This window comes from Ambystoma mexicanum, chromosome 7q, assembly GCF_040938575.1.
Source record: "Ambystoma mexicanum isolate Mex_15411 chromosome 7q, UKY_AmexF1_1, whole genome shotgun sequence".
Lineage (NCBI taxonomy): Eukaryota > Metazoa > Chordata > Amphibia > Caudata > Ambystomatidae > Ambystoma > Ambystoma mexicanum.
In genome coordinates this window covers 908,131,789-908,157,509 of record NC_090941.1, presented here as the reverse complement: position 1 = coordinate 908,157,509, position 25,721 = coordinate 908,131,789, and the positions used below count along the sequence as shown (strand labels likewise).

Genomic DNA, 25,721 nt, shown 5'->3' with positions numbered 1-25,721 from the left:
CAGAAAATAATCCCAGAGCCTGTCAAGTGTCCAATGCATTTGCCTCTCCCTTTTCAATTCCTGAGAAAACTAAGGAGTGGGCATTCTTACCAAGCCTTTTCTGCTGTCAGGGAGCCGCATACTTCAAGTCTGCGCCACCAGGGCGGCGCTACATAAACTGTGCGCCTGTGCCAGTGACATTTTGCCAGTTATTAGCACAGCAGCGTTCACTGCATGTTTGGACCAGGGCAATATTTAGCCTACTGAGGATGCGAATGCCACTGTGATTACAGATAACTTTGCCCTGGTGCTAATAGCGACCGCAAATTGCAGCTGTGCCGAGTTTCTCTAATCCGGCCCCTGATTAAAGAACTGGGGGTATAGCCTTTATTTACGGGGGTGAGCCCTTTACAGAGGGGGAAAGCTTTGAACGAGTTTTCTGATAACGATTTAATAGAAATGGCTCTTTGCTAAATAATCGTTTCTTTGCTTGTCAATGTTTTATAATTTTCCCAATATAAAAAGAAAAACAAAAGGACAATGACAGTTACTAGGCCCATGTTTGACTCATGTAATAACACTGGCACCAATACACACATGACATAGTCAATAGTAGCATCTCTTGTATCTCTTCATCACCGGCATAGTGTTAGGCCTGTATACTAAAGGTACATTTGTGTTCTAAGGCGTCCATGTGATAACGAAGAAACCAAAGCACTGTGCCTTTGATTGAAAAAGAAAAGATAGTGTTATGGAACATGAACAGTTTATTCTCTATTCCCCTTAACTAGCCACAGCTGTAAACAAATACCATCACTGCTTTATGTGCTCAATTCACCAGAAGCAGGACTGTCAAAATAAGAACAAAACCTGACATGGCATTTATAACGCATCTGTACACAAGTGTTTCTAGGTGCCACAAGACAAGGAAGGGAAGACAAGACAAATGCTACAACTTGGCCTTGTGTCATTGGAAATGTGCAAGTGCGACAACAAGAAGTGGAAGGGGAAGGGAGAAAGGGAAAGTGCAAGGGAGAGGGAAGGGGGTGTGCAAGCAGGGCAGCTTCGGTCTGAATAAGTGCAGCCAGGGCAGCGCTGCTCTAGGTAAGTGCAAGGAGGCAGGGGGGCTGTAGGGGTTTCAGTTTACAGTCCCTAGGTGTGCGGTAGTCCAGGAGGCAGTGCAGAAAGACTGGACTTGAGGGTACCAAGCAGCAGTTGGCGCAGGACAAGTAGTTAGCAGGGAAAGGGGAGAGAGAGGGCAGAGGTGAAAATGAAGGTCTTGAGCTGCTTCCTGAACTTCAGGTGATACGGCTCAAGTCTGGGAGGGCCAGGGTGGCACCTGCAGAGGAGTGGGATCTACCCCCCACACTCTGTCTAGAGAAGCGTCTGACCCTCAGAGAGTTGGAGGTAGCAGAGCAAAGGGCTCTAGTAGGGAGGCATTTTGGTAGAGAGATTTGGATGTAGTGCGGGCCCCAGACTCAGCCCCAGAAAGCCTTGTGGATGATGCAGAGGGTCTTGAGCTTGATCCTTGCAGCCACCAGAGAGATACCGTCCCTGGGCTTGAGGCCAAGGATAAGTCTTGCAGTCATGTTCCGGATTAGTTGCAGAGGGCGGAGAGTAGAGGCAGGTAGATTGAGAAATAGGCTGTTGCAGTAGTCCAGCCTGGAGAGAACCAGGGCTCTGGAGACAGTGAGCTTCTGGGGAAAGTGAGAAAAGGTAGAATACTTCTGAGGAGGTGCAGCTGTAAATGGGCCTTTTTGTCAAGGTCCATGATGTGAGGAGGGAAGGAGAGAGTGAAGTCGAAGATGACACCAAGGTTTTTAGCCTCACAGGAAGGCAAAGGAAGAGAGCCAAAGGAGGGTAGCCGGACTAAGAGAGGGAAAGCAGGAGCAGGGGTTCCCATGAGAAGGATCTCTGTCTTACTGGCATTAATGCAGAGTTCGTTGGAGGCTCACCAATCCTGCATAACGAATAGACGGTCAGGAATGAGCGAGGAAGATGAGGGGGCTGAGGGAAACCTGAAAGAGAGCTGAGTGTCATCGGCATAACACTGAAAGTTAGAAGAGAAGGAGGAGATCAAGTGGGCCAAAGGGGCTGGATAGACATTGAGGAGGAAGGAGAGAGGAGAGAGCTCTGAGGGACACCACATGTGGAGAGAGAGGTGGTGAAGAGAAAGGACCCAAGTTGGACTTGTGAGGGTCGGTACAGGAGGAAGGAGGTCAGCCACACCACGTCCTGATCAGTGATGCCCAGGTTCTCACAGAGACAATTAAATAGAGTGGTGTGATTGACCTTGTCGAAAGCAGAGGAAAGGTCAAGGGGAATGAGGACAGAAGGAAGGCTGGAGTCCAGATTAGTGACCATATCTTCAAGGGTTTTCAGGAGAGCAGTTTCTGTGCCTCTGGCTGCTTTGAAGTCAGACTGATGATCACAGAGACAACCAGTAGATTCAGTGAGAAGAGTAAGCTGGGAGATGGCCAGCTTTTGCATGAGTTTGCCCAGGAAAGGAGTTATAGAAATTGGGCGATAGTTTGCCAGACAGGTAGGATCGGCAAAAGGCTTTTGAAGCAGGGGGTGCACAAGGGAGTGGTGTAGGAGAGAGGGGAAAGAACCTTGGTGAAAGAGTGATTGCAGAAATCGCCCCAAGCATGGAGCAAGGATGGTAATGTAGTCCTTGATAGTGCTGGAAGAGCAGGTTAGCACCTGTTGGGACGGACACTTTCATAGATCGGATTTGTCTACCCCTCAGTACTGCATATGAAAGCCAATTGAAATAAAGAACTTTACAGAATAGAATAAAGGTCAAGTGCAACTGCAATGACAAAAGTAACCTTGGGAACAATTATATACATAGCTCTTTGAGGTTCTCTGTCTTCTATGGAAAGTGAAGGAGAATTGCACACCCATTCATAACTCTTGTTCTTCTTACCAAAATATTGATTGAAACAGTGTGAGTGACTGGAGAATTGTGAAACATACAGCAAGCTTGTTGTTATGTTATGTAAAAGAGACATACTTAATTAACATGTATAAACAATGCAGAGGTATGGAGGATTATTTCCAACTCCTCCTTTACTCTCTTTCCACTCTCTTTGCCCCACCCTGCCTTCCAAACGTTACTTCTTTCTCACCACCTCCACTGTGGACCATAAGATTTCAGTACTTTCAGTTCAGAGATGAATTGAGCTGCTCTGAGTGGGGCGTAGCTCGTGGTGAGAGGGTGGTTCTTTCTCTCTCCTTGTGGCGTGAATTGACCAAACATGCTCACAAGGGACACCTGGACAAATATTTAACCAAAAGGAGGTTTAGGGCTGGTTTTTGGTGGCCAGGCATGAACACTATGTTGGATGAAGAAGTGGGGCTGTGCATGCCGTACAGTCTAAGTGACAAGTCTCTTAAAACCCAGAAGGTGGAGATGGGCAGTGTGGACATTCCCGAGGTGGCGTGGGAAAAGAATGCCATTGATTTCATGGGCTCAATGAGCATGTTGGGGCGGGAGCACAGGTTTGCCATTGTTGTGGTTGACTACGCGTCAAGGTGGTTTGAGGTGGATTTTGTGGAAAATATCACAACCAGCATAGTGATTGATTGTCTGGAGAGGCTGTTTACGAGGGTGGGGTATCCCAAGGTAATCATATCTGAGACAATGCTGTTCAATTAGTGTTGAGTGAAATGAGGCAGTATCTTGAACTACATGGCACTGAGAACCACTGCACAGCTTTGTATAATCCTAAGGCAAACGGGTTAGCCGTATGCACTGATCGGATAATTAAGAAGTCTATTCAGCTGTCCAAAGCAAATGGAATGGATTGGAAGAATGGTATGCGTGAATTGTTGATGGCTTAACGTGACACACCACACGTGTTAACAAAGGTTTCCCCATTTCAAATGATGAGGTGAAGAAAAATGCGTTCTGACCTATTCCCTAATTGTTAGATGGATAACCGTATGGGTGAGAAACATGAGAGGGTAGGGGTGGAGCAAGCAGTAAGAGTGGGTGATCTTGTGAGATAAAAAAATCCCTTTTGAGTACCAAAAGGGTGCTCACAATATTTTGAACCCATTAAAGTGATAAAGGTGGGAGAGAAATATGTAGTAACCAATGATGAGAAATGTTGGTGCATGATTCAAGTGGAGATTGTGAGGCACTCCGTTGTAAGGTACCGTGTTGTGCAGTCATTTTTACAATGATGTAGAGGATGAATGGTACAAGGAAGGATCAGTCGACAATGAGTTAGAGAGCGGAATGGAGTTGGATGTGGAACAGAGCTCTGAAGTGGAGCAAAGAACTGCATGAAAGGGAGTATCAATGGATGGTGTCCAACCCACTGCTATCGTGAGGGAAGCAAGTGGTTGTGCTGGGCATGTTAGTAGTGGGGGAATTACAGGTCACATGAGAAAAAGACCAATGAGATTTGAGGATTTTGAACATTACAAGTGATCATTATCTCATCCATGTATTATTTTGCAGTCCAGTATAGAAATGTATTGATCATCCTAGCTTGTTATGCTTATAATACTGTAACAGTTACCACTTTTGAACTTTTGAGAATATTTCCATATACTGAGATTTTTGCTGTTTTTTATTTTTTGCCTGTTAAAGTTTGAATTAAACTTGCTATCCATAAGGAGGAACATATGTAGTATCTGTCCATTGGTGCACGTGATGGAATCCGCATTCTAAAATGGAATGCCATCACGCGCGCTGAGGATATGACGTAGTTATGTTGACAGTTGGCAATGGTTATCATTATCTTGCCTCTGCTTTTTGATGAGTGGACGTGTTTGTAGTCTTATAATTACTGTATCTTAAATAACCCTACTTTATGTTTACCATTACTGGTTGTGGTCATTCACTCAGGTTATCTTGTAGACTTTGGAAAGTACAATTGAGGGGCCTAAAAGGGTTGGAGGCACGGGGATAGTTTATGCACTCCTTACTAGCAAAACATCCAGTAGCTGGGGAAACCCCTGCCAAAGGGTAGAATCACTGTTCATACCCCTGACTCATCGAGGGCTGGGCCATCGAGCCAAACACCAATCATCTTCTGTCAACATCACTGTTACCCACTGCAGATTGGTCAGAACTGGATACTGCCCAGGAGTCCTGTCTTTTCAGCTCATTACCTTAAGCTTGCCCTGCTGAAAGATAAGAAGAAAACTGTCAACATTATCATCTTCTTCGCACTTAAGAAGCCATGAAAAGAGAAAACCCCTTTGAAATGGTAAACTAGAAAGAAAGAGAAAACTGTTAACACATTTGTGAAACAGTAACCAGTCTAGTTCCATGGGAGTGTGGTGCTGGAGAGACAGGGAACAGCATCATCCCAGTGGGGCGGATCAAAGTCAAGAGATTGTTAAAACATAAGGGAGCAACAAAACTTACTAAGAACTGTGAAAGACATTGGTGAACCAGCTAGGAGAAGGGAGTCATTCGCCTAACCCCACAAGAACTGTATGCAAATGTTTATTTTCTGTTGGGTTACGGAGAACCTTGAACTTTTGTTTTGAACAACCTGAGAGTCATTTTGACACTCATCATCCAGGAGAATGGAGTAATTTTCCTGGATTACGAACAGTAGTTGGACTTTATGGTGTTTTGTTGTAGTGATAGCAAACATATAGGAGCCTTTGTGACCGGGACGGTGCATTTTTGTTTTGACTCACACAGACTTCCTGACAAGCATCCGAGTGTCTTTAATTTAGGTAAGGAAACCTTCTTAGAGTTAAGGATGGATAGGTTTGGTCTTGAGCAAGCACTATGGCACCACTTGGTTAGTCTCTTCATTCCTTGTCGCGGCACTACCCAGTGGGAATGGTTTGGGTGAGAATGGGCTGGGAATGGGTTGGGTAGACATAGATATAAGAAAGGCCATGTGTATTCAGTTGATTGGAATGTAGCCAACAACCCCATCCCACCCACAGACTGTGTGTCCTTCCTCGTATGACAAACCCCCACTGACACAATCCCATGCCATTAATTTTGGTCAATTTGTATAGCAACATCCATCAGTCAAAACAAAACATTGTTGAGTGTTCTTTAAGTAAAATGAAGAGTGCAGTGGTGGAGACTGTTTGTGGTATTTTAGTACAGAAGCAAACTGAAAGATATTCAGCCCACTATCCATTCTTGAACTCTTTACTCTGACCTGGCCTATCTCTGAAATATGAAGTATAAACCACGTAGGCTATGTATTAGTATCTGTTTATCACCAAGCCTAAAGCAGCCAAGATAACCCTTTATAGCATATGGAAATCCTTATTGGCCTACTCTCATCCAATAAGAATGTTTAGAGTGCAGTCAATAAATACTGGTATTGACTGCATTCTGAAGTTCTGTTTTCTGAAGCACACATGGAATCAACAAGGTAATTTCCAGGCAATATTTTGCTTCAACCAGCCACTTCCTCTCTGTGGTAGGACCTTTCTTTTGCTGCAGCATGGTAATCAAAACACAAACGAGAAAGCATTGGAAAGAATGTATGTTTACATCATACCTCAAGCATGCTCATTTTAAAGCTGTTCCAGTTCAACCAATTTGCAATTAAAAACCTTAACTTCAGAAAACTATTTTATTTAAATACTACAACATAGAACCACATTTAATTTTTTAAGTCACTTTTCTATTTACATTTGCCATTCTTAAAACACGATTTTTATACTTTAGCACGGAAACTCCAAAATATGCATTGTTTTGGTGGCGGGGAGGTATAGGGAAGGGAGGGAGTTGGCAGGGGCTGAGGGAGGAGTCTTGGAGGGTGAAACCCCCCAATTTGGAGAGAATCCGGGAACAGAGGGTGGGTGGCGTTGGGTATGAAAACATTTAATTATTTTGATTTCTTTAGTCTACCTAAAATCAGGCAAAGGAAATTGGTCTTTTGGTTATGCAACCTACAAAAATCCAAATAATGACAGTACCCTGATTACCAGGCAGTGTGTGGATTTAGCATAATGCCTGTCTTCTACGCCCTCGATCACTCGGAAAGTAATTACTTCAGCATGAATATTGACAAAACTGCACCAGCTTATACTTTTCAATATTTATTTCGAAATTATGCATGCGTTAACATGAAAGAAATTTCATTTCATGAAACCATGCTTGGCTTTGGAGTGTTCAGCAATTAAACATGTATCACTGATGAAATTGAGCTGTGCTACTTCATTGTTTGAACATGCCGGACCCACTAAATGAAGTATACATGTTTTACACAGGTATGCTTTGGTTTGTAATAAATCGTTAATGTTGATTTGTGTTTCAGCTAATTCTCTTCTTCCCTGGTATTCATTGAACTTAGAAACAATAAAGCATCAGGTAAACTGAGGTTTGGGAGGATAGCTCAGGGGTAACACGCTCACCTTGACAAAAAGACAACACTAGCACGTTACCCAATTAGCAATACAAGGCGATATAAAAACCAAAATAATTATTTTTGTAAACCATAATTGACAAAAGTTACAACTATAGTTTAGCAGAAGTGACAGAAGCCGAAGTTGGAACAGTCAATTGATGGTATATTTAATTTTTGATTCATTTGAAATAAATCATTTGTGCACATTTAGACCTGACTGTCTATGCCAGTGTCTGCAACCTGTGTCTGTCCAGATCTGATGGACTACAACTCCCATCAATCCTTACCAGGCTAGTCAATGGTGAGGGCTCATGTGAATCATAGTCCAAAACATCTGGAGAACCGCAGGTTGTAGATCCCTGGCCTATGCCCAGGGGCAGACAGCAGACATTGCGGTCACCCAAACAATGTCTCATAGAGAACTACACAAACACATGTGGAGTAACTTGAGAGTGGGCCGATTGATGCTGGTAATCAGCAGCATGACACATGTTTAGTTCTGAAATCATTTCTAGTGGGGACCTCAATGTAAATATGGACAGAGGTTTAAAATGTTAGAAAATGATAAGGAAGATGATCAGGTCTGAGGCTTAAGACCATAATTTCCCCAGCGCCATGTGAAGTCTACCTTTGCAATATTGATCTTCCTCTGAAACCTTTTAATGGGCTATTTACTACCAGCCCACGCATGTCTGGGGAACATTTGCGCTCCCTTGCCTTATGGTTTGGAAAGCCTTGTGGCTGCGAATTTCTAAAAGGTGAGGGAGGTTTATGGATTTCATTTTGTAACACCAAAATCTAAAAAGGTGGAAACAACTGGTTGTTCCTGGTTGAGGACAGTGTTCAACAAAGCAGCATTTACCCTAGGTGTATTACTTTCTTCCTGGCAACAAGCAATATATTTGGTAATGAACAAACAAGTGATTGCAGTTTTTCCGCTTCCTACTATCCCATGGCCATGCTGCTTTCCAGCTCCAAGTTATGTCCAAGGCTTTTCTTAGACTGCCTTTTTGAATAGACTTTGGTGGGATTTGTTGGCTTGACTGCAGCTTTTGTTGTTATTATTATTAGGCTATTTATTCAGCATGGACTCTGGAGCGATATACCAGTCATAGGGGGAAGTATGCAGCGAGGAAAGCATAGATACAAGGGAGTACAGAGCCACCAATGGGATGGAGGGCAGTTTGTCAGCAAGGGATCTACAAGCAACCAGGAGGAGAAACGGGGGAGCAGATCCCACAGTTTCAGGTTAGGTGGGCTGTGAATAGTGTGTGGACCTACGTTTGCGGGTTTTGCTTCATGCTCATTGACAGGCTTTGCTACAAAGGAAATGTCTTTCCTAGCTGTGCATGGACGGCTCTGTGGGATTTATATATGTTATACTTGTATTATATTGCATGGACAGCGGACATATTGCACTTAGAAATGGCATTGGAGCAGTGTACTGCAGTGTACTTGCAGTGAACTGCAAATGTATTTTTCCATCTTCCCGAATGATTCACGGCATTCCAGAATCATTTCATGGTTTCGGCCACGTGTTTTAAAACTTTAAATCTTAAGGTCTTGAAAACGTTGCTTCCATTTATTGGAATGCTGAAATACTTCCTTTATTTTATTTTATATTGATCAAGATTATGGTCAGACCACACGTCCTTTGCGTGTCCCGCTAAGGGACCTCGGAATAGGGTGGTAAGGGTTTGCCAGCACCGGCATCCTTACCGGTGCCGGTAAACCCTTACCGCCCAACTCGGAATGAGGCCCATTGAGACTTTTGAATATTATAAATGAAGAGAGTGTGATTGAAAGGCGGCAGTGAACCCAACTGAGGATCGTGAAGGAAAAAACTAAGGGAAGTGAATCCTTTATTGTGAGAAAACTAAGTGAACAGTGTTTTTGGGCAAATGTGAACCCGGCTGAGGGATGCCTGTGAATTAGGGTGAAGAGTAAGACATCCATGAACATTGTGACGACAAACGTGAACCCGACTGAGGGATGTCCACAGTGAGTTGTTGGTCTGAACCCGACTGAGGGAGGCTAACGTTGAGAGATGGATTGTTGCCCGGCTGAGGGGGATCCAAGGGTGAAGAGTAATCGCTTGACATGAAGAAAAGTAGAAGGAACTTTTGTGTTGTTGTTTATAGTATATCAGGACCTCTAAAGCAAGAGACTTTGCATGAAAGAGAATTGGACACAGAAGGTCCTGATAAAGAGAAAAGGAACTGTAACCCCATGCCGGAAAAGCCCTGGAATATGCTGTTCTCAAGAGTCCCACCTTGTCCTGTGCTAAAAAGGTGGGGAAGAGAGACCCCGGCCATAACATCCTGACTTATCTTGTGAACACTTTCCCGCACTATTTTGTAGCATAGCAGTAAGGATTGGCAATAGGTTTTCTTAGTATAGGCCCTTTTCATTTGACTAGACTCACGTGAACGGTATTACTATTATTTGAGGGTCATAGCTTACTCCCATCTTAGATTTAGGTTTATTTAGGCATTTATCCCACCCATTTTACAGTTTAATAAACATGCTTGGACTGTGATAATTTGTGTCTGTCTTACTTTGATACCATGCCTTCCTTACAGTCCTAACAGTTAACTATGCAAAATGTGATGCAAATTGGTGAAACGGTGTGGAATTGTACAAGGAACAACACTTTGCCAAACCACAAACCCACACATGTTCTCTTTTAAAAATATAGACGATGCTCCAATACTGGTATGATTGCATGTCATTGTATAAGTATTTTTGCATGCCTAGTGTCGTTCATGTCCACATGGATGTGAGTAGTTACATCTCTAGCACCCTTCTCCTATCTCTTTGTATTCAAACCATGAGTTGATAGATATCATGTTTAGATTTGATTTAGGGTTGATTGGTAATGTGTATGCAATGCATTCATACAGTCTGCAACTGTATTTAGAAATTGTGTTCATTTTATGTGTTGTTTTATAATATAACACACACAGAAGAGTTACACACAAAAGAACATCAAGAAGGAATGTTTTTGGATTGTTCTTAGTGGAAAGAAAACATAAATCTCAACATAAGATGGCAAGTTTAGTGTAGATCACTATGTTCATGATAAATACATAGTTTGTCGTGTGCATGTTTGGCAAAATTAACAAATACTTAAAGATGTTCCCAAACTGCCTACTGTAATATAATTAGTGTCATGAGTTGTCTTGATGTTGCACGTCTCTGCTTTGTCATTATCAGGTTACAAGTCCCATATTCTTCAATGATCAATGTTTCAGAGAACATTTTTAGAACTTAAGACCAGATTCTGCTCTTTGCCAAGGTACTTTCCTCCCTTCGTGACTTTTTCCTAATGCTGTTTTTTTCTTCAATAATTACCTAATATATTTCTTAATTTAGCGTTTCCCTCATTGTGGCTAATTTTGCTTTATAATCCTGCCTTATTTAATCATGTTGTTCACTATTCCAACTCGCTCATACCGTGGTTTATTCCAAAGACACAGGTAACTTACAAACACACACACAGACACACCAGCACCAACATACACACAGATCTCATGACCATCCACACTGAATCCAAACACCTCGACTTGAGTAGAACTCAATTGTTCCATATGCTACACAAGCCTATTCTTTCTACCAGGAAGTGCTACATTGCAGGTTTCGTCATTGTATTGATGTCTTGATGTTGTATTTTTTTGTTTTCCATTCTAGCAATGTTGTGTCATTTTCCCTGAATTCTTGCTTAGTTTTTCAATGGCGTGGATGTGATCCAGACTATGTTACAGGTGATGCGGGCTTAGAAAGGTCGAAAGTACAGCTCCCTGAAGAAGGTCGTGATGTGGCAAAACTGTTTTATTTATTTTTTATTAGATGGGCTTTGGTATGATGGATGGAATTCAGTGGGGACGTAGTGGGATACCTGCAAAGAGGGCATTGCCACCAACCGGGAGTTGTAACGTATGAGCCCGAGATGAATTGCTTGATCATGTGCAGAAGAGCAAGGTGGTACCAGACTTCCAGCTACTAGACCAGAATAGGCACTTTTCTAATTATGCAACTTGTTTAATAGCTTATTGGTTATACGAAGGTTTAAATAAAATAGCTTAGAAATGCTCATCTCAGGAACAGTTACTTCTATTATAGAAAAAGCCTTAGATATTGACCATTATGTTGGGAAGAAGCGAGCAAAAGAAAATGAATTACAATGGTATGGAAATCAATTTGAATTTATTTTCAGAAGTGTTTCTTGTCTTCTCTTGGCCATTGTAAGGATTGCAACATCGACCTCCTTATTGATAGTATTTTTCTGCCATGCTCTCATCTAAAATGACCATATCACACCACTCGGCATAGCCTGCGGGTGCTAGCAAACGTTTAATAATTGCTTATTTGTACTTCTCATCTCTATAGACTTCCTCATGACATGGATGCATGTGTTCAACTGTGGTGCACTTTACAGATTTCCATATCACCTGGACATGTGCAACTGTGGTGCACTCTACAGACTTCAATATGTCCTGGATTAATGTGTGTAACTGTGGTACACTCTACGGACTTCCTCATGACATGGATGAATGTGTGCAACTGTGGTGAACTCTACAGACTTCCATATCACCTCAATGAACATGTGGAACTGTGGTACAGTCTACAGACCTATTCATGACATGGATGAATGTGTGTAATGGTGGTGCACTTTACAGACTTCCATATCACCTGGATGAACATGTGCAACTGTGGTGCACTCTACAGACTTCCATATGTCCTGGATTAATGTGTGTAACTGTGGTACACTCTACGGACTTCCTCATGACATGGATGAATGTGTGCAACTGTGGTGAACTCTACAGACTTCCATATCACCTCGATGAACATGTGGAACTGTGGTACAGTCTACAGACCTATTCATGACATGGATGAATGTGTGCAACTGTGGTGAACTCTACAGACTTCCATATCACCTCGATGAACATGTGGAACTGTGGTACAGTCTACAGACCTATTCATGACATGGATGAATGTGTGCAACTGTGGTGAACTCTACAGACTTCCATATCACCTCGATGAACATGTGGAACTGTGGTACAGTCTACAGACCTATTCATGACATGGATGAATGTGTGCAACTGTGGTGAACTCTACAGGCTTCCATATCACCTTGATGAAGATGTGGAACTGTGGTACAGTCTACAGACCTATTCATGACATGGATGAATGTGTGCAACTGTGGTGAACTCTACAGTCTTCCATATCACCTCGATGAACATGTGGAACTGTGGTACAGTCTACAGACCTATTCATGACATGGATGAATGTGTGTAATGGTGGTGCACTCTACAGACTTCCTCGTGACATGGATTAATGTGTGCAACTATCGTGAACTCTACAGACTTCTATATGTCCTGGATGAATGTGTGCAATAGTGGTACACTACATAGACTTCCGCATGACATGGATTAATGTGTGCAACTGTGGTGCACTCTAGAGACTTCCATATGTCCTCGATGAATGTGTGCAAAAGTGGTACACTCTATAGACGTCCTCATGACATGGATTAATGTGTGCAACAGTGGTGCACTCTACAGACTTGCATATGTCCTGGATTAATGTGTGTAACGGTGGTACTCTCTACGGAATTCCTCATGACATGGATGAATGTGTGCAACTCTGGTGAACTCTACAGACTTCCATATCACCTGGATGAACATGTGCAACTGTGGTACACTGTATAAACTTCCCCGTGACATGGATGAATGTGCGCAACTGTCATACTCTCTACAGACTTCCTCATGACATGGATGAATGTCTGCAACTGTGGTGCACTCTACAGACTTGCATATGTCCTGGATTAATGTGTGTAACGGTGGTACTCTCTACGGAATTCCTCATGACATGGATGAATGTGTGCAACTGTGGTACTTCCTCCAGACTTATTAGTGACATGGATGAATGTCTGCAACTGTGATAGACTCTATATATATATACTTGTGCGATAGATGAAGTGCGGCATGCTGGTACACTCTACAGTCTTCCAGGCAATGTGGATGAGTGTTTGCAACTGTGGTATACAGTTCTGAGTTCCTCATGACGCCGAAGCTGGTCAACCTGCTTTCTTTCCATCTTCACATATGATTAAAGATGGCATAAAATATTTGGCATTCCAAAACCAAAGAAGCAACGTAATGCATGTACTGCAGCACAGGCCCACCATATAAGCAATGTCAACTTTTAGTTCAATTTGTTTTCATCCGAAATTCAGTATCTAAGCAATTCTTAATTATGGCAGTGAGGTATTGCATGTTACGTCTGTTGATATATTCTGGAATAGGTGAAATGATATGCTCTGTAAACATCTGCAATACAACACATGTCCAAGCAGTACAGCCCAGCTTCTGCTTTATCTGAACATGGAATACAGAGGCAGCTGCTGGGTTCTTGTGGCACGAAATAACGATAATAAAACACACTTAAGATCGATTAAATGGACAGCTGAGGAGGAAAAGAAGAATGTTGCAGGGACCAGTAGGCACAGTACATTTGCAGAAGCCGATACCAGTAAACACACAAATATAGCAATGGACCGTGACCATATATGTGCATCTATGCTTAAACATGCACACATGGCTACATAGGAAACAAGACCTTGGCTACTGCAAAACGTATGAGAGTCAGGAAATAAGCCATTCTCCCAAGGGGCCCTCTTTTTATAATGAAAAAAGTTATCATATTTTAAATGAAAAAGAGCCACCGTGTTCATGCTGCAGAAGGGCAAATCTCCTTGGGCCAATTACTGCGCCTGTAATCCTGGTATGGCTACCTCTTCAATTATGCATTAGTTGCAGAAAAGGATGTGCCATTTCAAGACCGGCTGTAGTACAGTAGCACAGTGGCTGACAAACAACGCAGCACAGCAACAAGTTATCAGGAGGGCTCTCTGACGAAAACACAGGGCATTCAGTTTAGGAAATTAGATGTAGCGAACAGGGAAAGTGGAAGAAAGAAAAACATTGATGACTTAAACCCATTTTTACACAAACCAATTTGTATTTTCTCAAAACAAAACACAGCAAAGCATGCACGGGAACATGACGTCACACTGTAGGTGCTTGGCAAGGGTGGTAATGGCGTAGTGATAGATAGAAAGAGCACACTGTACCTTCTCCAGTTTTGCTTTCCGTGCGTTATTCACAAACCTGCGTCCCAGCTTCTTGGCATACCAGATAGACGCGAACATGACAGGAAGGGTGCAAACCCAAAAGCACCGCGCGCAAACAACGCAAATTGCGCACGTGAAAGTTTGCTCCCGCGCGCCGCTGACAATCAGCGAGGTGGGCTCCGAGGCAGAAGCTCCGGCAGGTCCTGTCACGCTGCCGCTGCTGCTGCTGTGAAATGCCTGACACACGCAGGCTGCAGGTAGCCTCTATTTACATAGAGCCAGCAGGAGGTCCCGGCCGATGCCTCTTAGTATCCAGATCACATCCAGTCTGCTAAGCGCCTGTCTGCAGCTCTTTAGCTCTGTCACCAGCCACTACAGAGCAGTGCACGTGTGTGTGTGTGGGGGGGGGGGGGGGGGGGGGGGGGGAGCTGCAGTGTAGCCGGCTCCCAGACTGCTCACCTTTTGCTTGCCGCGCGCGGCTTTTCAGCGCCTTCATTCTCCAGGGCTTGCAGCAGGCAATGACGCCGGTAGGACTAGCACTGTGATACCATGCGCCTTGGTACAATTCAACAATTCATTGACATTCTGCGCTATGTGGACGGTGCAGGCGCGTGCATCAGATAAGCAAATAGCCCTCCTCGTGAAACGAATGGACAAATCGTCTGCCTGCAATGAGAAACTATTTTCAGTACAGGAAAAAGGCTGTGGGATCCGTTACAAGTACGGTGGTGCAGGTAAAAAATGGCGGTAACGCAGTGGTAATTGATTTACTGTTGCATTATTGCACCGCTGCACTGCGAGTTTGGTGTTGAAATCGAAAATGTACCTCCAGCAAAAATCTGGAGGTGAATCCGTCACCTTACCTCCAAAAATCGGCAAAATTACCACCAGCGGTAATTCCGCCAAAATCCCAGTGGAGTACAATGGACTCCAAAAATTGGAAATTATACTGCCCTACTGCTGCTTGTAGTCCTGCCGTAAAATCCGAGGGACCAAGTGTCAGTGACGGGGATTGAGTTTGTGAGTAATTCAGCGGATTAACCCAAATTACCACCAAACTCGTAAGGAAGCCCCATATCATTCCAAATTGACTCCACTTATGTAATCGCTGCCAAAACACAAAGCGAGCACACAGAAAAATCCAGGCATTGTTCATTGTGAATGCTTGGGCTGTACTGGCAATGTAGTGATCTGTGTGTACTGTTAAGGTTACAATTTAATACTCTGGTGCATTAGCTCAGCATTTCCCCTTCAAAGTCTGAACAAATGATTCCCAGGAGAGATGCACGTCTGTGAATACGAGAAGCTTCAATCAAGGTTTTAATAATGTTTTGATCAGGTATGAATACATCTAGTTTGTAAGGGTCCGATTCACACAGATCTTTACAAAACAAAAAAAAAGTGTTATGCTAGTGCTAATTGCATGGTATCAACACATGGACGTGCACCCAAGTTATAGCCAATGTTTGTATAACAGACTTACGTCTGTCATAAGGTTACTATCATAAACATATATGTGCAACATACACCGTCTAAAGGCGGGGGGTGGGAGGGAGCATACAAGACCGCCACCAGCGGACATTCCCAGGGGGGTTGTGGGGTTGAGACGATGAGCACCCACCAAACCCTTATTGAATGGGTATTCCCCAAACATTTCCAAATGCATTTCTCACACTTATCAAAACGACTCAAGCTGTGATCTAGGTGTAAGTGGCCCAGTAATTGTGGCTCACTTGCAGCCAGATTTTCATCATGTGTTCAGGAAGTGACAACTGCCATGAGAAATATATTTTATTGCAAGAGAATAGTATTTTATTAGTATTTTGAATTCCTTTTATGTTAATGAAATGCTAAATCTAACAGCAGGTCCTGAAAGTGATGTGTTTCTGTGCAGGGGGGAACTGACATAGCAGTTTGGGCTGGGCTGCTCACATTGGTGGCAGTACCTGACTGATTTGCATATGGCTAGACCCCATTTGCAATGGCGCAGACAGACAGTTAAAAAATGGTCGGTTGCCCAGAGCAGTGCCATTGGTTCGATTGATTTAAGGTCTTCCACCCAACACTTTTTTGCTTGTAGTTTGTCTTCATATGTGTGAGAGGCTATGCCCAGAATATGGGTTCCTTGCTTGCTGTCCCATTGGGAACCAAGCTGCACCTCCTGAAGGAGGCCCAACAAGGCTGAAACATGTCTGGGGTTGCTTGTGTTTTTGTGCAGATTGGATCTGGCCTAGCAGTTTGGGTTGGGCTGCGACCTTTGGTGGCAGTACCTGACTCATTTGCATATGGCTGGACCCCTTTTGCAATGGAACAGACAGGCTAAAAAAACAGTGGTATGGAATGTTGTCCAGAGCAGTGACAGTGGTTCAGATTCATTTAAAACCTTCCACCCATCATTTTTTTTAGTTGTAGTTTATCTCCATATGTGAGAGAGGTGAGGCTCCAGGGTACCTTTCTGTTCTCGTCAAAAGACAGATCCCTTCTAGAAGTTTAGGATTTTCATTGGCCTACAAAGTGGCCACAGCTCCTTTCATGAAGAGGTCTCTTGGTCAATGCTCAATCAGAACAGGCCAGGTATTGATACAGCATGTCTTCAGAATATAAATGGGAATCTGATGAACATTTACAAAACAAAATGTATTATAACAGATTGAATAACCTACTTGGGACTAAATACTGAAAACATATATGGGGAAAAGCAGCACAGTTAATGATATACTTGTGATAAATGATATACTTTAAAGGGGAATTCTAGCATTACAATTGTCTTATCGAATGACATGGATTTAACATGGCACATTGATAAAGATCTCTTAGAGGGTCAAGATTACATCCTCTAAACACAATGTAAACAATAATGAAGAGAGTATTAGCTAATACTAAAAATACTCACAACAACAGATCTGCAATAAAGAAACTTGCAGATGTGTAATACAAATTATCTAGAAATAGGCTGAAGAATAGCCAATAGGATAATTATTGCATTAATTTGCAAAGGATAATCATCCAGGAGAGATTCAAGAATGTAACGAGATATATCCTGAAATAGAACAAGATCCACAGCCACATACCAAAATGGGTTTGTGTGGATTAAAAGCAAACACACAGGTAATTAAATATCACAAAATGCAAGTTATTATGAACAAGTAGAATATCTCTATATGAAATAGGATTACTGGTTTCTATATATATTCGTTGTAGCTAAGTACTTTGCAAAATATTGCACAAGATGTAAGAGAACTGATTGAACTCCATAATCTGGATTTAGCCATGCAAAGGGGAACTTGGTTCCATGGTAAGTCATATATCCAGGCAGATAAATATATGTACTAAAGACATTTTAATTATGGAAAATAATTGTAATTATATACAAAACAGAACTGATGGAAATGTATGTTCAAATTAATAAAAGCTTATTAAGCATTGAAAAACATTTTGATAGGAAGAAGAATCAAACTGGTTCTTGTGTAAACAGTGAAAATAGTTGTCTACAAATAGTGCACACGAGTATCTAACAAATATAATGGAATCAAACTGGTTATTGTGTAAATAGTGAAAACAATGGTTTACAAAGTAATGCATATGAAAGTATAGGACACTATGAACTTGGGTTGAAATGTAAAGTAGATTGAGATTTGAAGAACATTTTGAAATGTAAATTGTACTGAGACGTGTAAAATGTAAATATTTGAAGAAACTGTGTAAACACAATACGTGTTCTATGCCTTGAGAAAACCCTGGGAGGGAGAAACATGTTACACGTGCTGGATTTGGTTAATGTTGGTATAAGAATAAAGGCATAATTGGTAATGAATAAAAAAAATATTATTTGTGTCTATCAGAAATTGATTCAAGACTTAGCACGACGCTACCCAGCCATTATATATTGTACTCAAAATGTATTAGACTACCTGCAAATTGTAGCCTGTATCGGGTCCATGCAGCCCCCAAGTCATTATCAAAACCTGTATGAATTTGTAAATTAGCAGAATAATCAAGGGTGGGTCGCTTTGCTTACTATTCACCCACTTCATTATTAGTGTTGTTTTACTTGTTTCTAAGAAACGCATTTTGTGCAAATGTATTGTTGTGTTGTCAAATATGTGTTTTACATTTCTTGTTGATTTATAGGGACTAGGTAAACCCCACCATACCACGACCAGGCAAATATACTTCCCCATTATTAGCATGTACCCATTTGCAGTCTTGAAGTTATACTTTCAAAATGGGTGGACATACCGTGCCCCTCAAGCACCATCACATCTCCCTTCTGGCCACCTTATCTGTTCTAAGCTCAACTCATCCCAGTCATAATTTTGTTTCTTTTTTCTTTGCTCTAATTTTACATTTTTAAAATTAAATATTGATGCTTCGATATTTTTCCTTATTTTTACATTTCATATTTTCAGGCAAAGTTATTTTTATCTATTCAAGTTCGATATTGTTCATGTTTGCAGAAAGGCTTTTAGTGTGTACTGTCGAGGATATGTGGAGAGAACATTCTTCTCAGGCAAAAAAAGCATAGAAGTAGCTGGAATCGGTTTACCGGTCTCAATAAGATAGCGGAATCTGCAGTGTCTGCCGAGTGGTCAGACTAGAAGGCTGTTGGAGTCAGGGAAATTCACTGACAGTCGAGAAGAGAATGTTGAATTCTGTGAGTTCAGGCTCTAGGAATATGTAACAGTAACACACGGGCGCTAACAGTCAAAGATAGAAGCAAAGGACTGAATGTGTGAAGCTGTGGTTCTAACACACCATAGGTAGTGTAGACGTACTGGCAGTCTAAACGAGAACAGAGAAAACGACATGTTGGGAGTTCTAGTTCTTATTTCCTGCAAGAGTGATATGGGTTGCTGACTGTGGGATGTATTGACCCACTCTGCTATAGTATGCATCCTCACTCTGCTATCTATGGTGTGAGAAACAATAAAATGTCGGCAAAACCCTTGTGCACGCCAAAACCTCCAAAAACATGTTTTTCAACACACAAAAAGATGGCTGCACAACCTGCCACCCATGGTGCATGTGGGTTGGAAAGAGCACAAACTGCAGAAAAAGTACCAGTGGGCTCCATGACAAGTAAACATAGAGTGCAGAGGGAGAAGCAGCGCTTTGCAAGTGAAACTCCAAAATTTGCCTGTAAATGACATTTAATTTGCTGCTGAAACTTCAAAATGCCTGTACATAACAATGTCCAACACTCAAAATCGTCCTAAAATTCATTTAATCTAATAAAGCAATGTGAATTTACAAGGTCCTGAAATGTTAAGAGCAAAACACCTTCTCAGCAAAACTGGATTGCCTGTGAATGACAACTCCTGTCAAAAATCTGTGTGCAGCCACACTGGACTACCTGTGAGTGACAGCCCCTGTCAAATGGGCTCTCCTGATTAAACTTTAAGGTTGTCTAAACTAAAGGTCTGCCGGATTAGTAAATATAAAAGGATTGTTGCTGAAAGGAAAGGATCGCAGTTGTTTTGATCCCACAGGTTTAAATCAAGAATGTAAATTATATTTGATATTTGATCCAAAAAGTTTGTTTTACGCTGGATTTCAGTTCAAGAAATTAAGAATTAACCTAGGATGGCTGGACCTGCAAGGGGTTGAAAAACCGGTTTCCACCCAAGCGGAGGGCATTGCTCTCAGCAGATGTTCACTGAGACTTGTAAACAAACTTAAGTCATTGATGCCGGAGAAAATGATTGTTTGGAATAAATTGACCACCTGAACACAACGGAAAACAGAATGAGCCATTTAATGTTTTAATAAATTCAAGCAAGTCTTTTCAGATTATAGCGGCCAGGATATGACTACTGAACCAGGGAAAAGATTGTTTGTTGATACATTTGGACATGGAGTATTGCCTGACATTCAGTCTCAAATCACTGCCTCTGAAAGTGCCTGGCAAACTAAGATACCATCCAAAGTCCTACATATGGCCCAGTATTATGGGAATAGAATGAATAGTGAGAAGGAAAAGATTGAAAAGAAAAATTGATTTAAAGACTAGGGTGCTTTTGCATCAAATTGTAAGGGGATCGAGAGGAGGGTTTGCCCAACACAGAGGACAGTTTACCCCACACACAGTGCCCATTTCTCTAGGACGTTTTACTGACTCATGTCCCCTTTTGTTAACAACCAACTGTGCTGAAAATCTGCTGGGGCTGAACTTATTGAAGAAGTTACACGCAGTAATGTACTGCTCTCCGGATGGAGTATACCTAACAATTTCTTCCCATTGGAATGCCACCTCCCAAATAATGGCTTTGCCATACCCAAGTAAACCAAGCTACACCAAGTACCTACACATCTGTGGGCAATCAATGACAATGATTTTGCAATTTTAGATGTTGAACCAGTGAGCATAGTTTTGAAAACCGGTGCCACATTGCCTCGTATTCCCCAAAATAAAGTTTTGGTTGAAGGGGAGCAAGTGCTTAAAAGTATGGTCTCTGACCTCATACATCATGGTGTCATTGAGGAAATTTCTGGTAGCACATGTAATAGTGTGATTTTACCTGTTTACAAGAAGGGTGACAATGCCTTACCTTACCATTTCTTTTTTGACTTGAGCGCTATTAATAAGGTTGGTTCGCCCCAGTTTCCCATTGTTCCTGACATCACTACCATTCTAATGATGATCCCTGCCCAGGCTACTCATTTTTCAGTGATCTATTGGAAAATGCATTTTTTTTAGCATACCCATACACCCAGATAGCAGGTATTTGTTTACCATTACTCTTGGGGGACGTTCATTTCCTGTCACCAGAATACAGCAGGGGTACCCAGAAGCCCTAGCATTTACAGTAGGGCTCTCAAGGAACAACTAGATGCACTAGAATTACCTTCCTCTTGTATGCTAATACAATACATAGATGTAGATTCAGAAAGCACTTGTCAGGATAGTACAATATTGTTGTTAAAACATTTAGCTGACAACCGACATAAGGGATCCTTGAAAAAGTTCTAGTATTGTGAACAGGAGGTCGCCTACTTAGGTTACCTCCTGTAGAAGGAGGATGGGCACCTTGCAGCTGAAAGGGTACAAAACTATCTCTGACATGGCAGTAGCAAACACTCAGAAAGAGCTTACAGCTTTCGTCGGGATGGCTTCCTATTGCAGGCAATGGATTCTGAATGTATCCCTTTTTATTAAACCATTGTTAGCACTAATGAAGCAAGATATAGCTCTACCTCTACCTTCGGATACAGTTTGTCAAGATGCTTTTGATATGCTCAAAACCGCTCTGTTTTGGGCACACCAAACTACACTAAGGAGTTTGTGTTATTTGTGCATGAAAGGGATGGGTGTGCTTTGGCTGTTTTATCACAGGAACATGGGGGAAAAAACAGGCCGTGTGAGCTATTTTAACTCCACGTTGGACTCTGTTGCATGGGCTTTGTCAAAATGTCTCAAGGCAGCGGCTGCTGCCGCTGACTCAGTGAAACAAAGTGAAGGCATGGTTTTGGGTCACTCCTTAACCGTGATTGTGGTGCATCACTCGGTAGATATATTACTGAATAGAACACAAACTCAACATCTCATATCTTCCCGGCTAACTAGATACAAGCTCATTCTATTTGCACCCCACATAAAAATTAAGAGATGCAATTCTTTGAATTCTTTGAATACAGCCAAACTTTTACCTCCTCCAGACGAGGCCTGTACCAATTAAACCAATCGTGACTGTATCTAGGTCACCAAATAAGTGACAAAGGAATTATTGATTTGCTGGTATACACTTGCCCGTCTGCTGCTGCCTATGCAATCACCACATTATACACAATTTTTGAAAGTAGAATAATTCCCTGCAATTCTGCCCAGGCAGTGGAAATAATTGCTTTAACTCGAGCTTGTGAGGGATGCAGTGTTTGCCTTCCTCAGAGAGCGAGATTTCTATGGTGCCAGAATATTTAAGGACGTGTCAGAGTAAGGCGTACCCTTACAAAACGACCCCATTAATGATAGGGAAAATGCTTGGAATCAACAGGGAAGCAATATATGTGGGAATAAGAATCTTAACACTCTGACTTCTAATGAATATAACTCTCCCTTAAATATGCAGCAACCATTAACCCCTTTAGAAACCTTGCATAGAGTTCTATTGGATAATCAGAGCAAATCCAATAAAGTTGAAGTATGTAGTTATGAAGGAAAAAGTAATCGGAACATTGGGGACTTCAAGTCCCACAATACCCCAACTACTGGAATTCAGAGGCACTGAACTGCAGTATGCAGTCTAGTGATTCGAATGACCCACACCTAGGCAGGACTTTTGAATATTTAAGGTCCCCTTGGGGCAGGCCATTAGAAGTAGGAGGTGTAGTAGTTTTAGAGACTCCAAGTCGCAATGGGAGCAGAAGAAGAATGGAAACGGAGAAAACGGAGGCTTCCGCTATAGAGTGGATGTCATTCCTGAGAGGGTCTCGAACCTTGATGGCGATGGCCTTAAATGCAGAAGCTGCACAATGGGAAGCATTATTGTAAAAAGCGTTCCCACTGGAGAGGGGGTGTTCCGTGGCTGGCGAGCACCAGAGAGTTTCAGGAGCAAGCAAGGAACGCTCCTTTCCGGACCAGCCTGGGCCACAGGAAGCAAACCGTAGCAATCTGATGTGCAGGAGGCAGCAGAAGAAGCAGAAGAAACTGTGGCAGCAGTGCGAACGGATGCATATGCAGAAACCAGTGAGTTCACCATTGTGGGGTGACCCCGGGAAGCTCCATAATCGACCTCTGGCCACTAATAATGATTTTGAATACTGAACGAAGATAAAGAAGTTGAACTGTCATAAGAAGAACTTGGTGAACAGACAAGAAAGGAATGGTTATAATGGTTACTTTAAGGACTAACGTTATTGCCAAATTAAAGAGAGGGCAACACTGAACTAGTTAACAATAACCACCATTGCCAAAACCAAGAGAAGGAAATACTGAAGAAAGCTAACAACAACCATTATTGCCAAAGCCAAGAAGGGGCATTACTGAAGCAAGTTAACAATAACCATGATTGCCAAAGCCAAGAGAGGACAATACTGAAGCAAGCTTACAATAACCATTATTGCCAAAGCCAAGAGGGAGCAATACTGAAGAAAGTTAACAATAACCATGATTGCCAAGAGAGGGCAATACTGAAGCAAGCTAACAATAACCATTATTGCCAGAGTGAGGAAGAGGTTATAGTTGACGAAGACCACAGCAAGCATGCCCTCCTGATCAGGAGCATTCAGAAGGAGAGGAGCATAACCTGCATTGCATGTGGCAATCACAAGAGAGGAACAAACAGCACCAATGTTTATCATGTCTTCCCAGTAGCAGTAGTTAATTGTGATGTTGTTGGAAGTCAGAATTTTCCAAATGGTTTGAAGAGAACCTCATCACAAACGTACTTGTAGTAGTGTTAGGAGATTTTTGTTCTGGCAGGTGAGTATACGAGGATAGGGACTATTTAGTGGCAGTCCTGGCAGGTTAGTGAACTAGGAAGGAATCATCGAAGTGCTGTGTTGTAGTTGAAGGTTGTGAAGAAGAAGTGGCAAGGTCACTCAATTATTTTGTAAATTGTTGTGGAATCATCCTGACAAAGCTTTGCTGCTGATATAGATGAATTTTAAAAGTGTCTGTTTCTTAAGAAGAAGAAGAAGGAGTTGTGTTGAACTCTTTGCTACAAGTGGAAAGTGTTGTGGAATCATCCTGACAATACATTGTTTTTGATTCAGAAGAATTGTGAAAGTGTTTTGTTTCCTAAGTGGAGAGATAAAGACTTGTTGTCTTGTTGAACTGTTGGTTAGAAGAACTTTACAATTAAAACTTGGTTACAAAACATAACTTTTCAATTCTGTACTTTTAGTGGAGAATCCTGCTTTGAATATAGGGAAGGGGATCCGACCCAGGTTACAAGTATGCACAGTTATTAGGTTTATGTTGAACATACCAGTTATTTATGTTATATTTGAATTGGCATATATTCACTTTATGGGTTTGATGTATGCATAAGTGTTAAAGACAGATTCCTTTTGTTAGAGTGTTTCCTTCAGCTAATGTTGATAGGCAGCAAAGTTCTCGTTAGGTTAGGGAAAGTCAGGTGTTTATCAAAGCTTTTTGAGTTGATAAAATGGCATATTTTGAAAACCCTTTACCAAGTTGTCCGCCTCACATTTCTGACCCCTCACTGGACGCTTGGACTTCTACCTTTATGAAGGTGGAGTGATTTAAAAAATAAACTATTCTTTTTTAAAGTCATAGGTTCCCCCGCACCCCATGACATGGAGGTTTCCTGATCACATGAGGGGAACAAGAGTTCCTACTGCAGGGGGCTGGTGGCCTCGTTCCTGAACCAACCGATTCAAGAGGTAAGAACAAGTACTGTGTGTGTGTGTGTGTGTGTGCATGAGTTTATGTATATAATGTAATGTGTGTGAATGAATGAGTGCATGCTTTATGAGGCTGCCTGGGTGTGCGTGTGTGTGTCTATGGTGAAATGGTGCACATGTAAATATATGGGTGTCTGGGTGTCCGTGTATGGTGAATGGTGTGTGAATGTGTGTGTGCTTGTGTTTATTTCTGGATTACTTATTGGCAATCTTCATTACTCCTAGCCCTACACTTCCTCGTCCCAGTACTTGTGTATCCGGTACATTGAGGCAAAGGGACCCATAGTCCCACTCTTCCTAATCCCAGTACTTATGTATGAGGCAAGGCAACTCATATGTACGTACTGGAATGAGGAAGAGGGACGTGGAGGTAGTTCTTGGCAGAGGAGCTGATTCTGGGGTTTGGGGTATGGGGTATGGGGTGGGAGGGAGCAGGGATGTGTGTATGGGTGGGACAGGGGTTGTGCACTAAAGCGTAATGGTCATCCATGCCAGGGATAAGCATGCTTGATATCTGTTATTAGTGGCTAGACTGGCAATTTGGTGCAGCCAGTCTTGTCATTTCTCACTGTGGCTTGACTTTTTTACTGGGCATCTCTGAGAAAGCAGTGCTGCTAAGCAGTGGTTGAAGTGGGCGGGAGCGGTTGGCAGCAGTGCTCTTATACTTTTCTAAATTAAGTTTGACTGTCTCTATACTTTTATTTTAAAAAGAAACCATTCCAGAATTGTTTCATTTACAATAAAAGTGTAGGAAGAAGTTGATTCTTGTGCTTCAGTGCACTGCACTGAATGTTCCCTTAAAGAGCAGGCACATTTGTTTCGGTGTGTGTATGGCATGTGGTTGGGGATTGAAATGGGGTTTTTGGGGAGTGTGGACAGGTCAGCAGGGAACATAG

At 42.2% G+C, this 25,721-nt stretch overlaps 1 protein-coding gene across 4 annotated transcripts in view; it reads right to left on the bottom strand.

Annotated features, from left to right (window-relative positions):
* Positions 1 to 25,721, bottom strand: part of DLG2 (discs large MAGUK scaffold protein 2) — a 5,493,568-nt gene that overhangs the window by 4,148,974 nt on the left and 1,318,873 nt on the right. Inside the window, exon 1 of one of the 4 annotated variants that reach the window (XM_069639854.1) lies at positions 14,461 to 14,772. The exons of the other annotated variants lie outside the window; for them this stretch is intronic. Coding sequence (XP_069495955.1) covers positions 14,461 to 14,538 — 78 coding nt within the window. The 5' untranslated portion in view covers positions 14,539 to 14,772. Of the gene's footprint in view, positions 1 to 14,460; positions 14,773 to 25,721 lie in introns of those variants that run through there. 4 annotated transcript variants of the gene reach the window in all.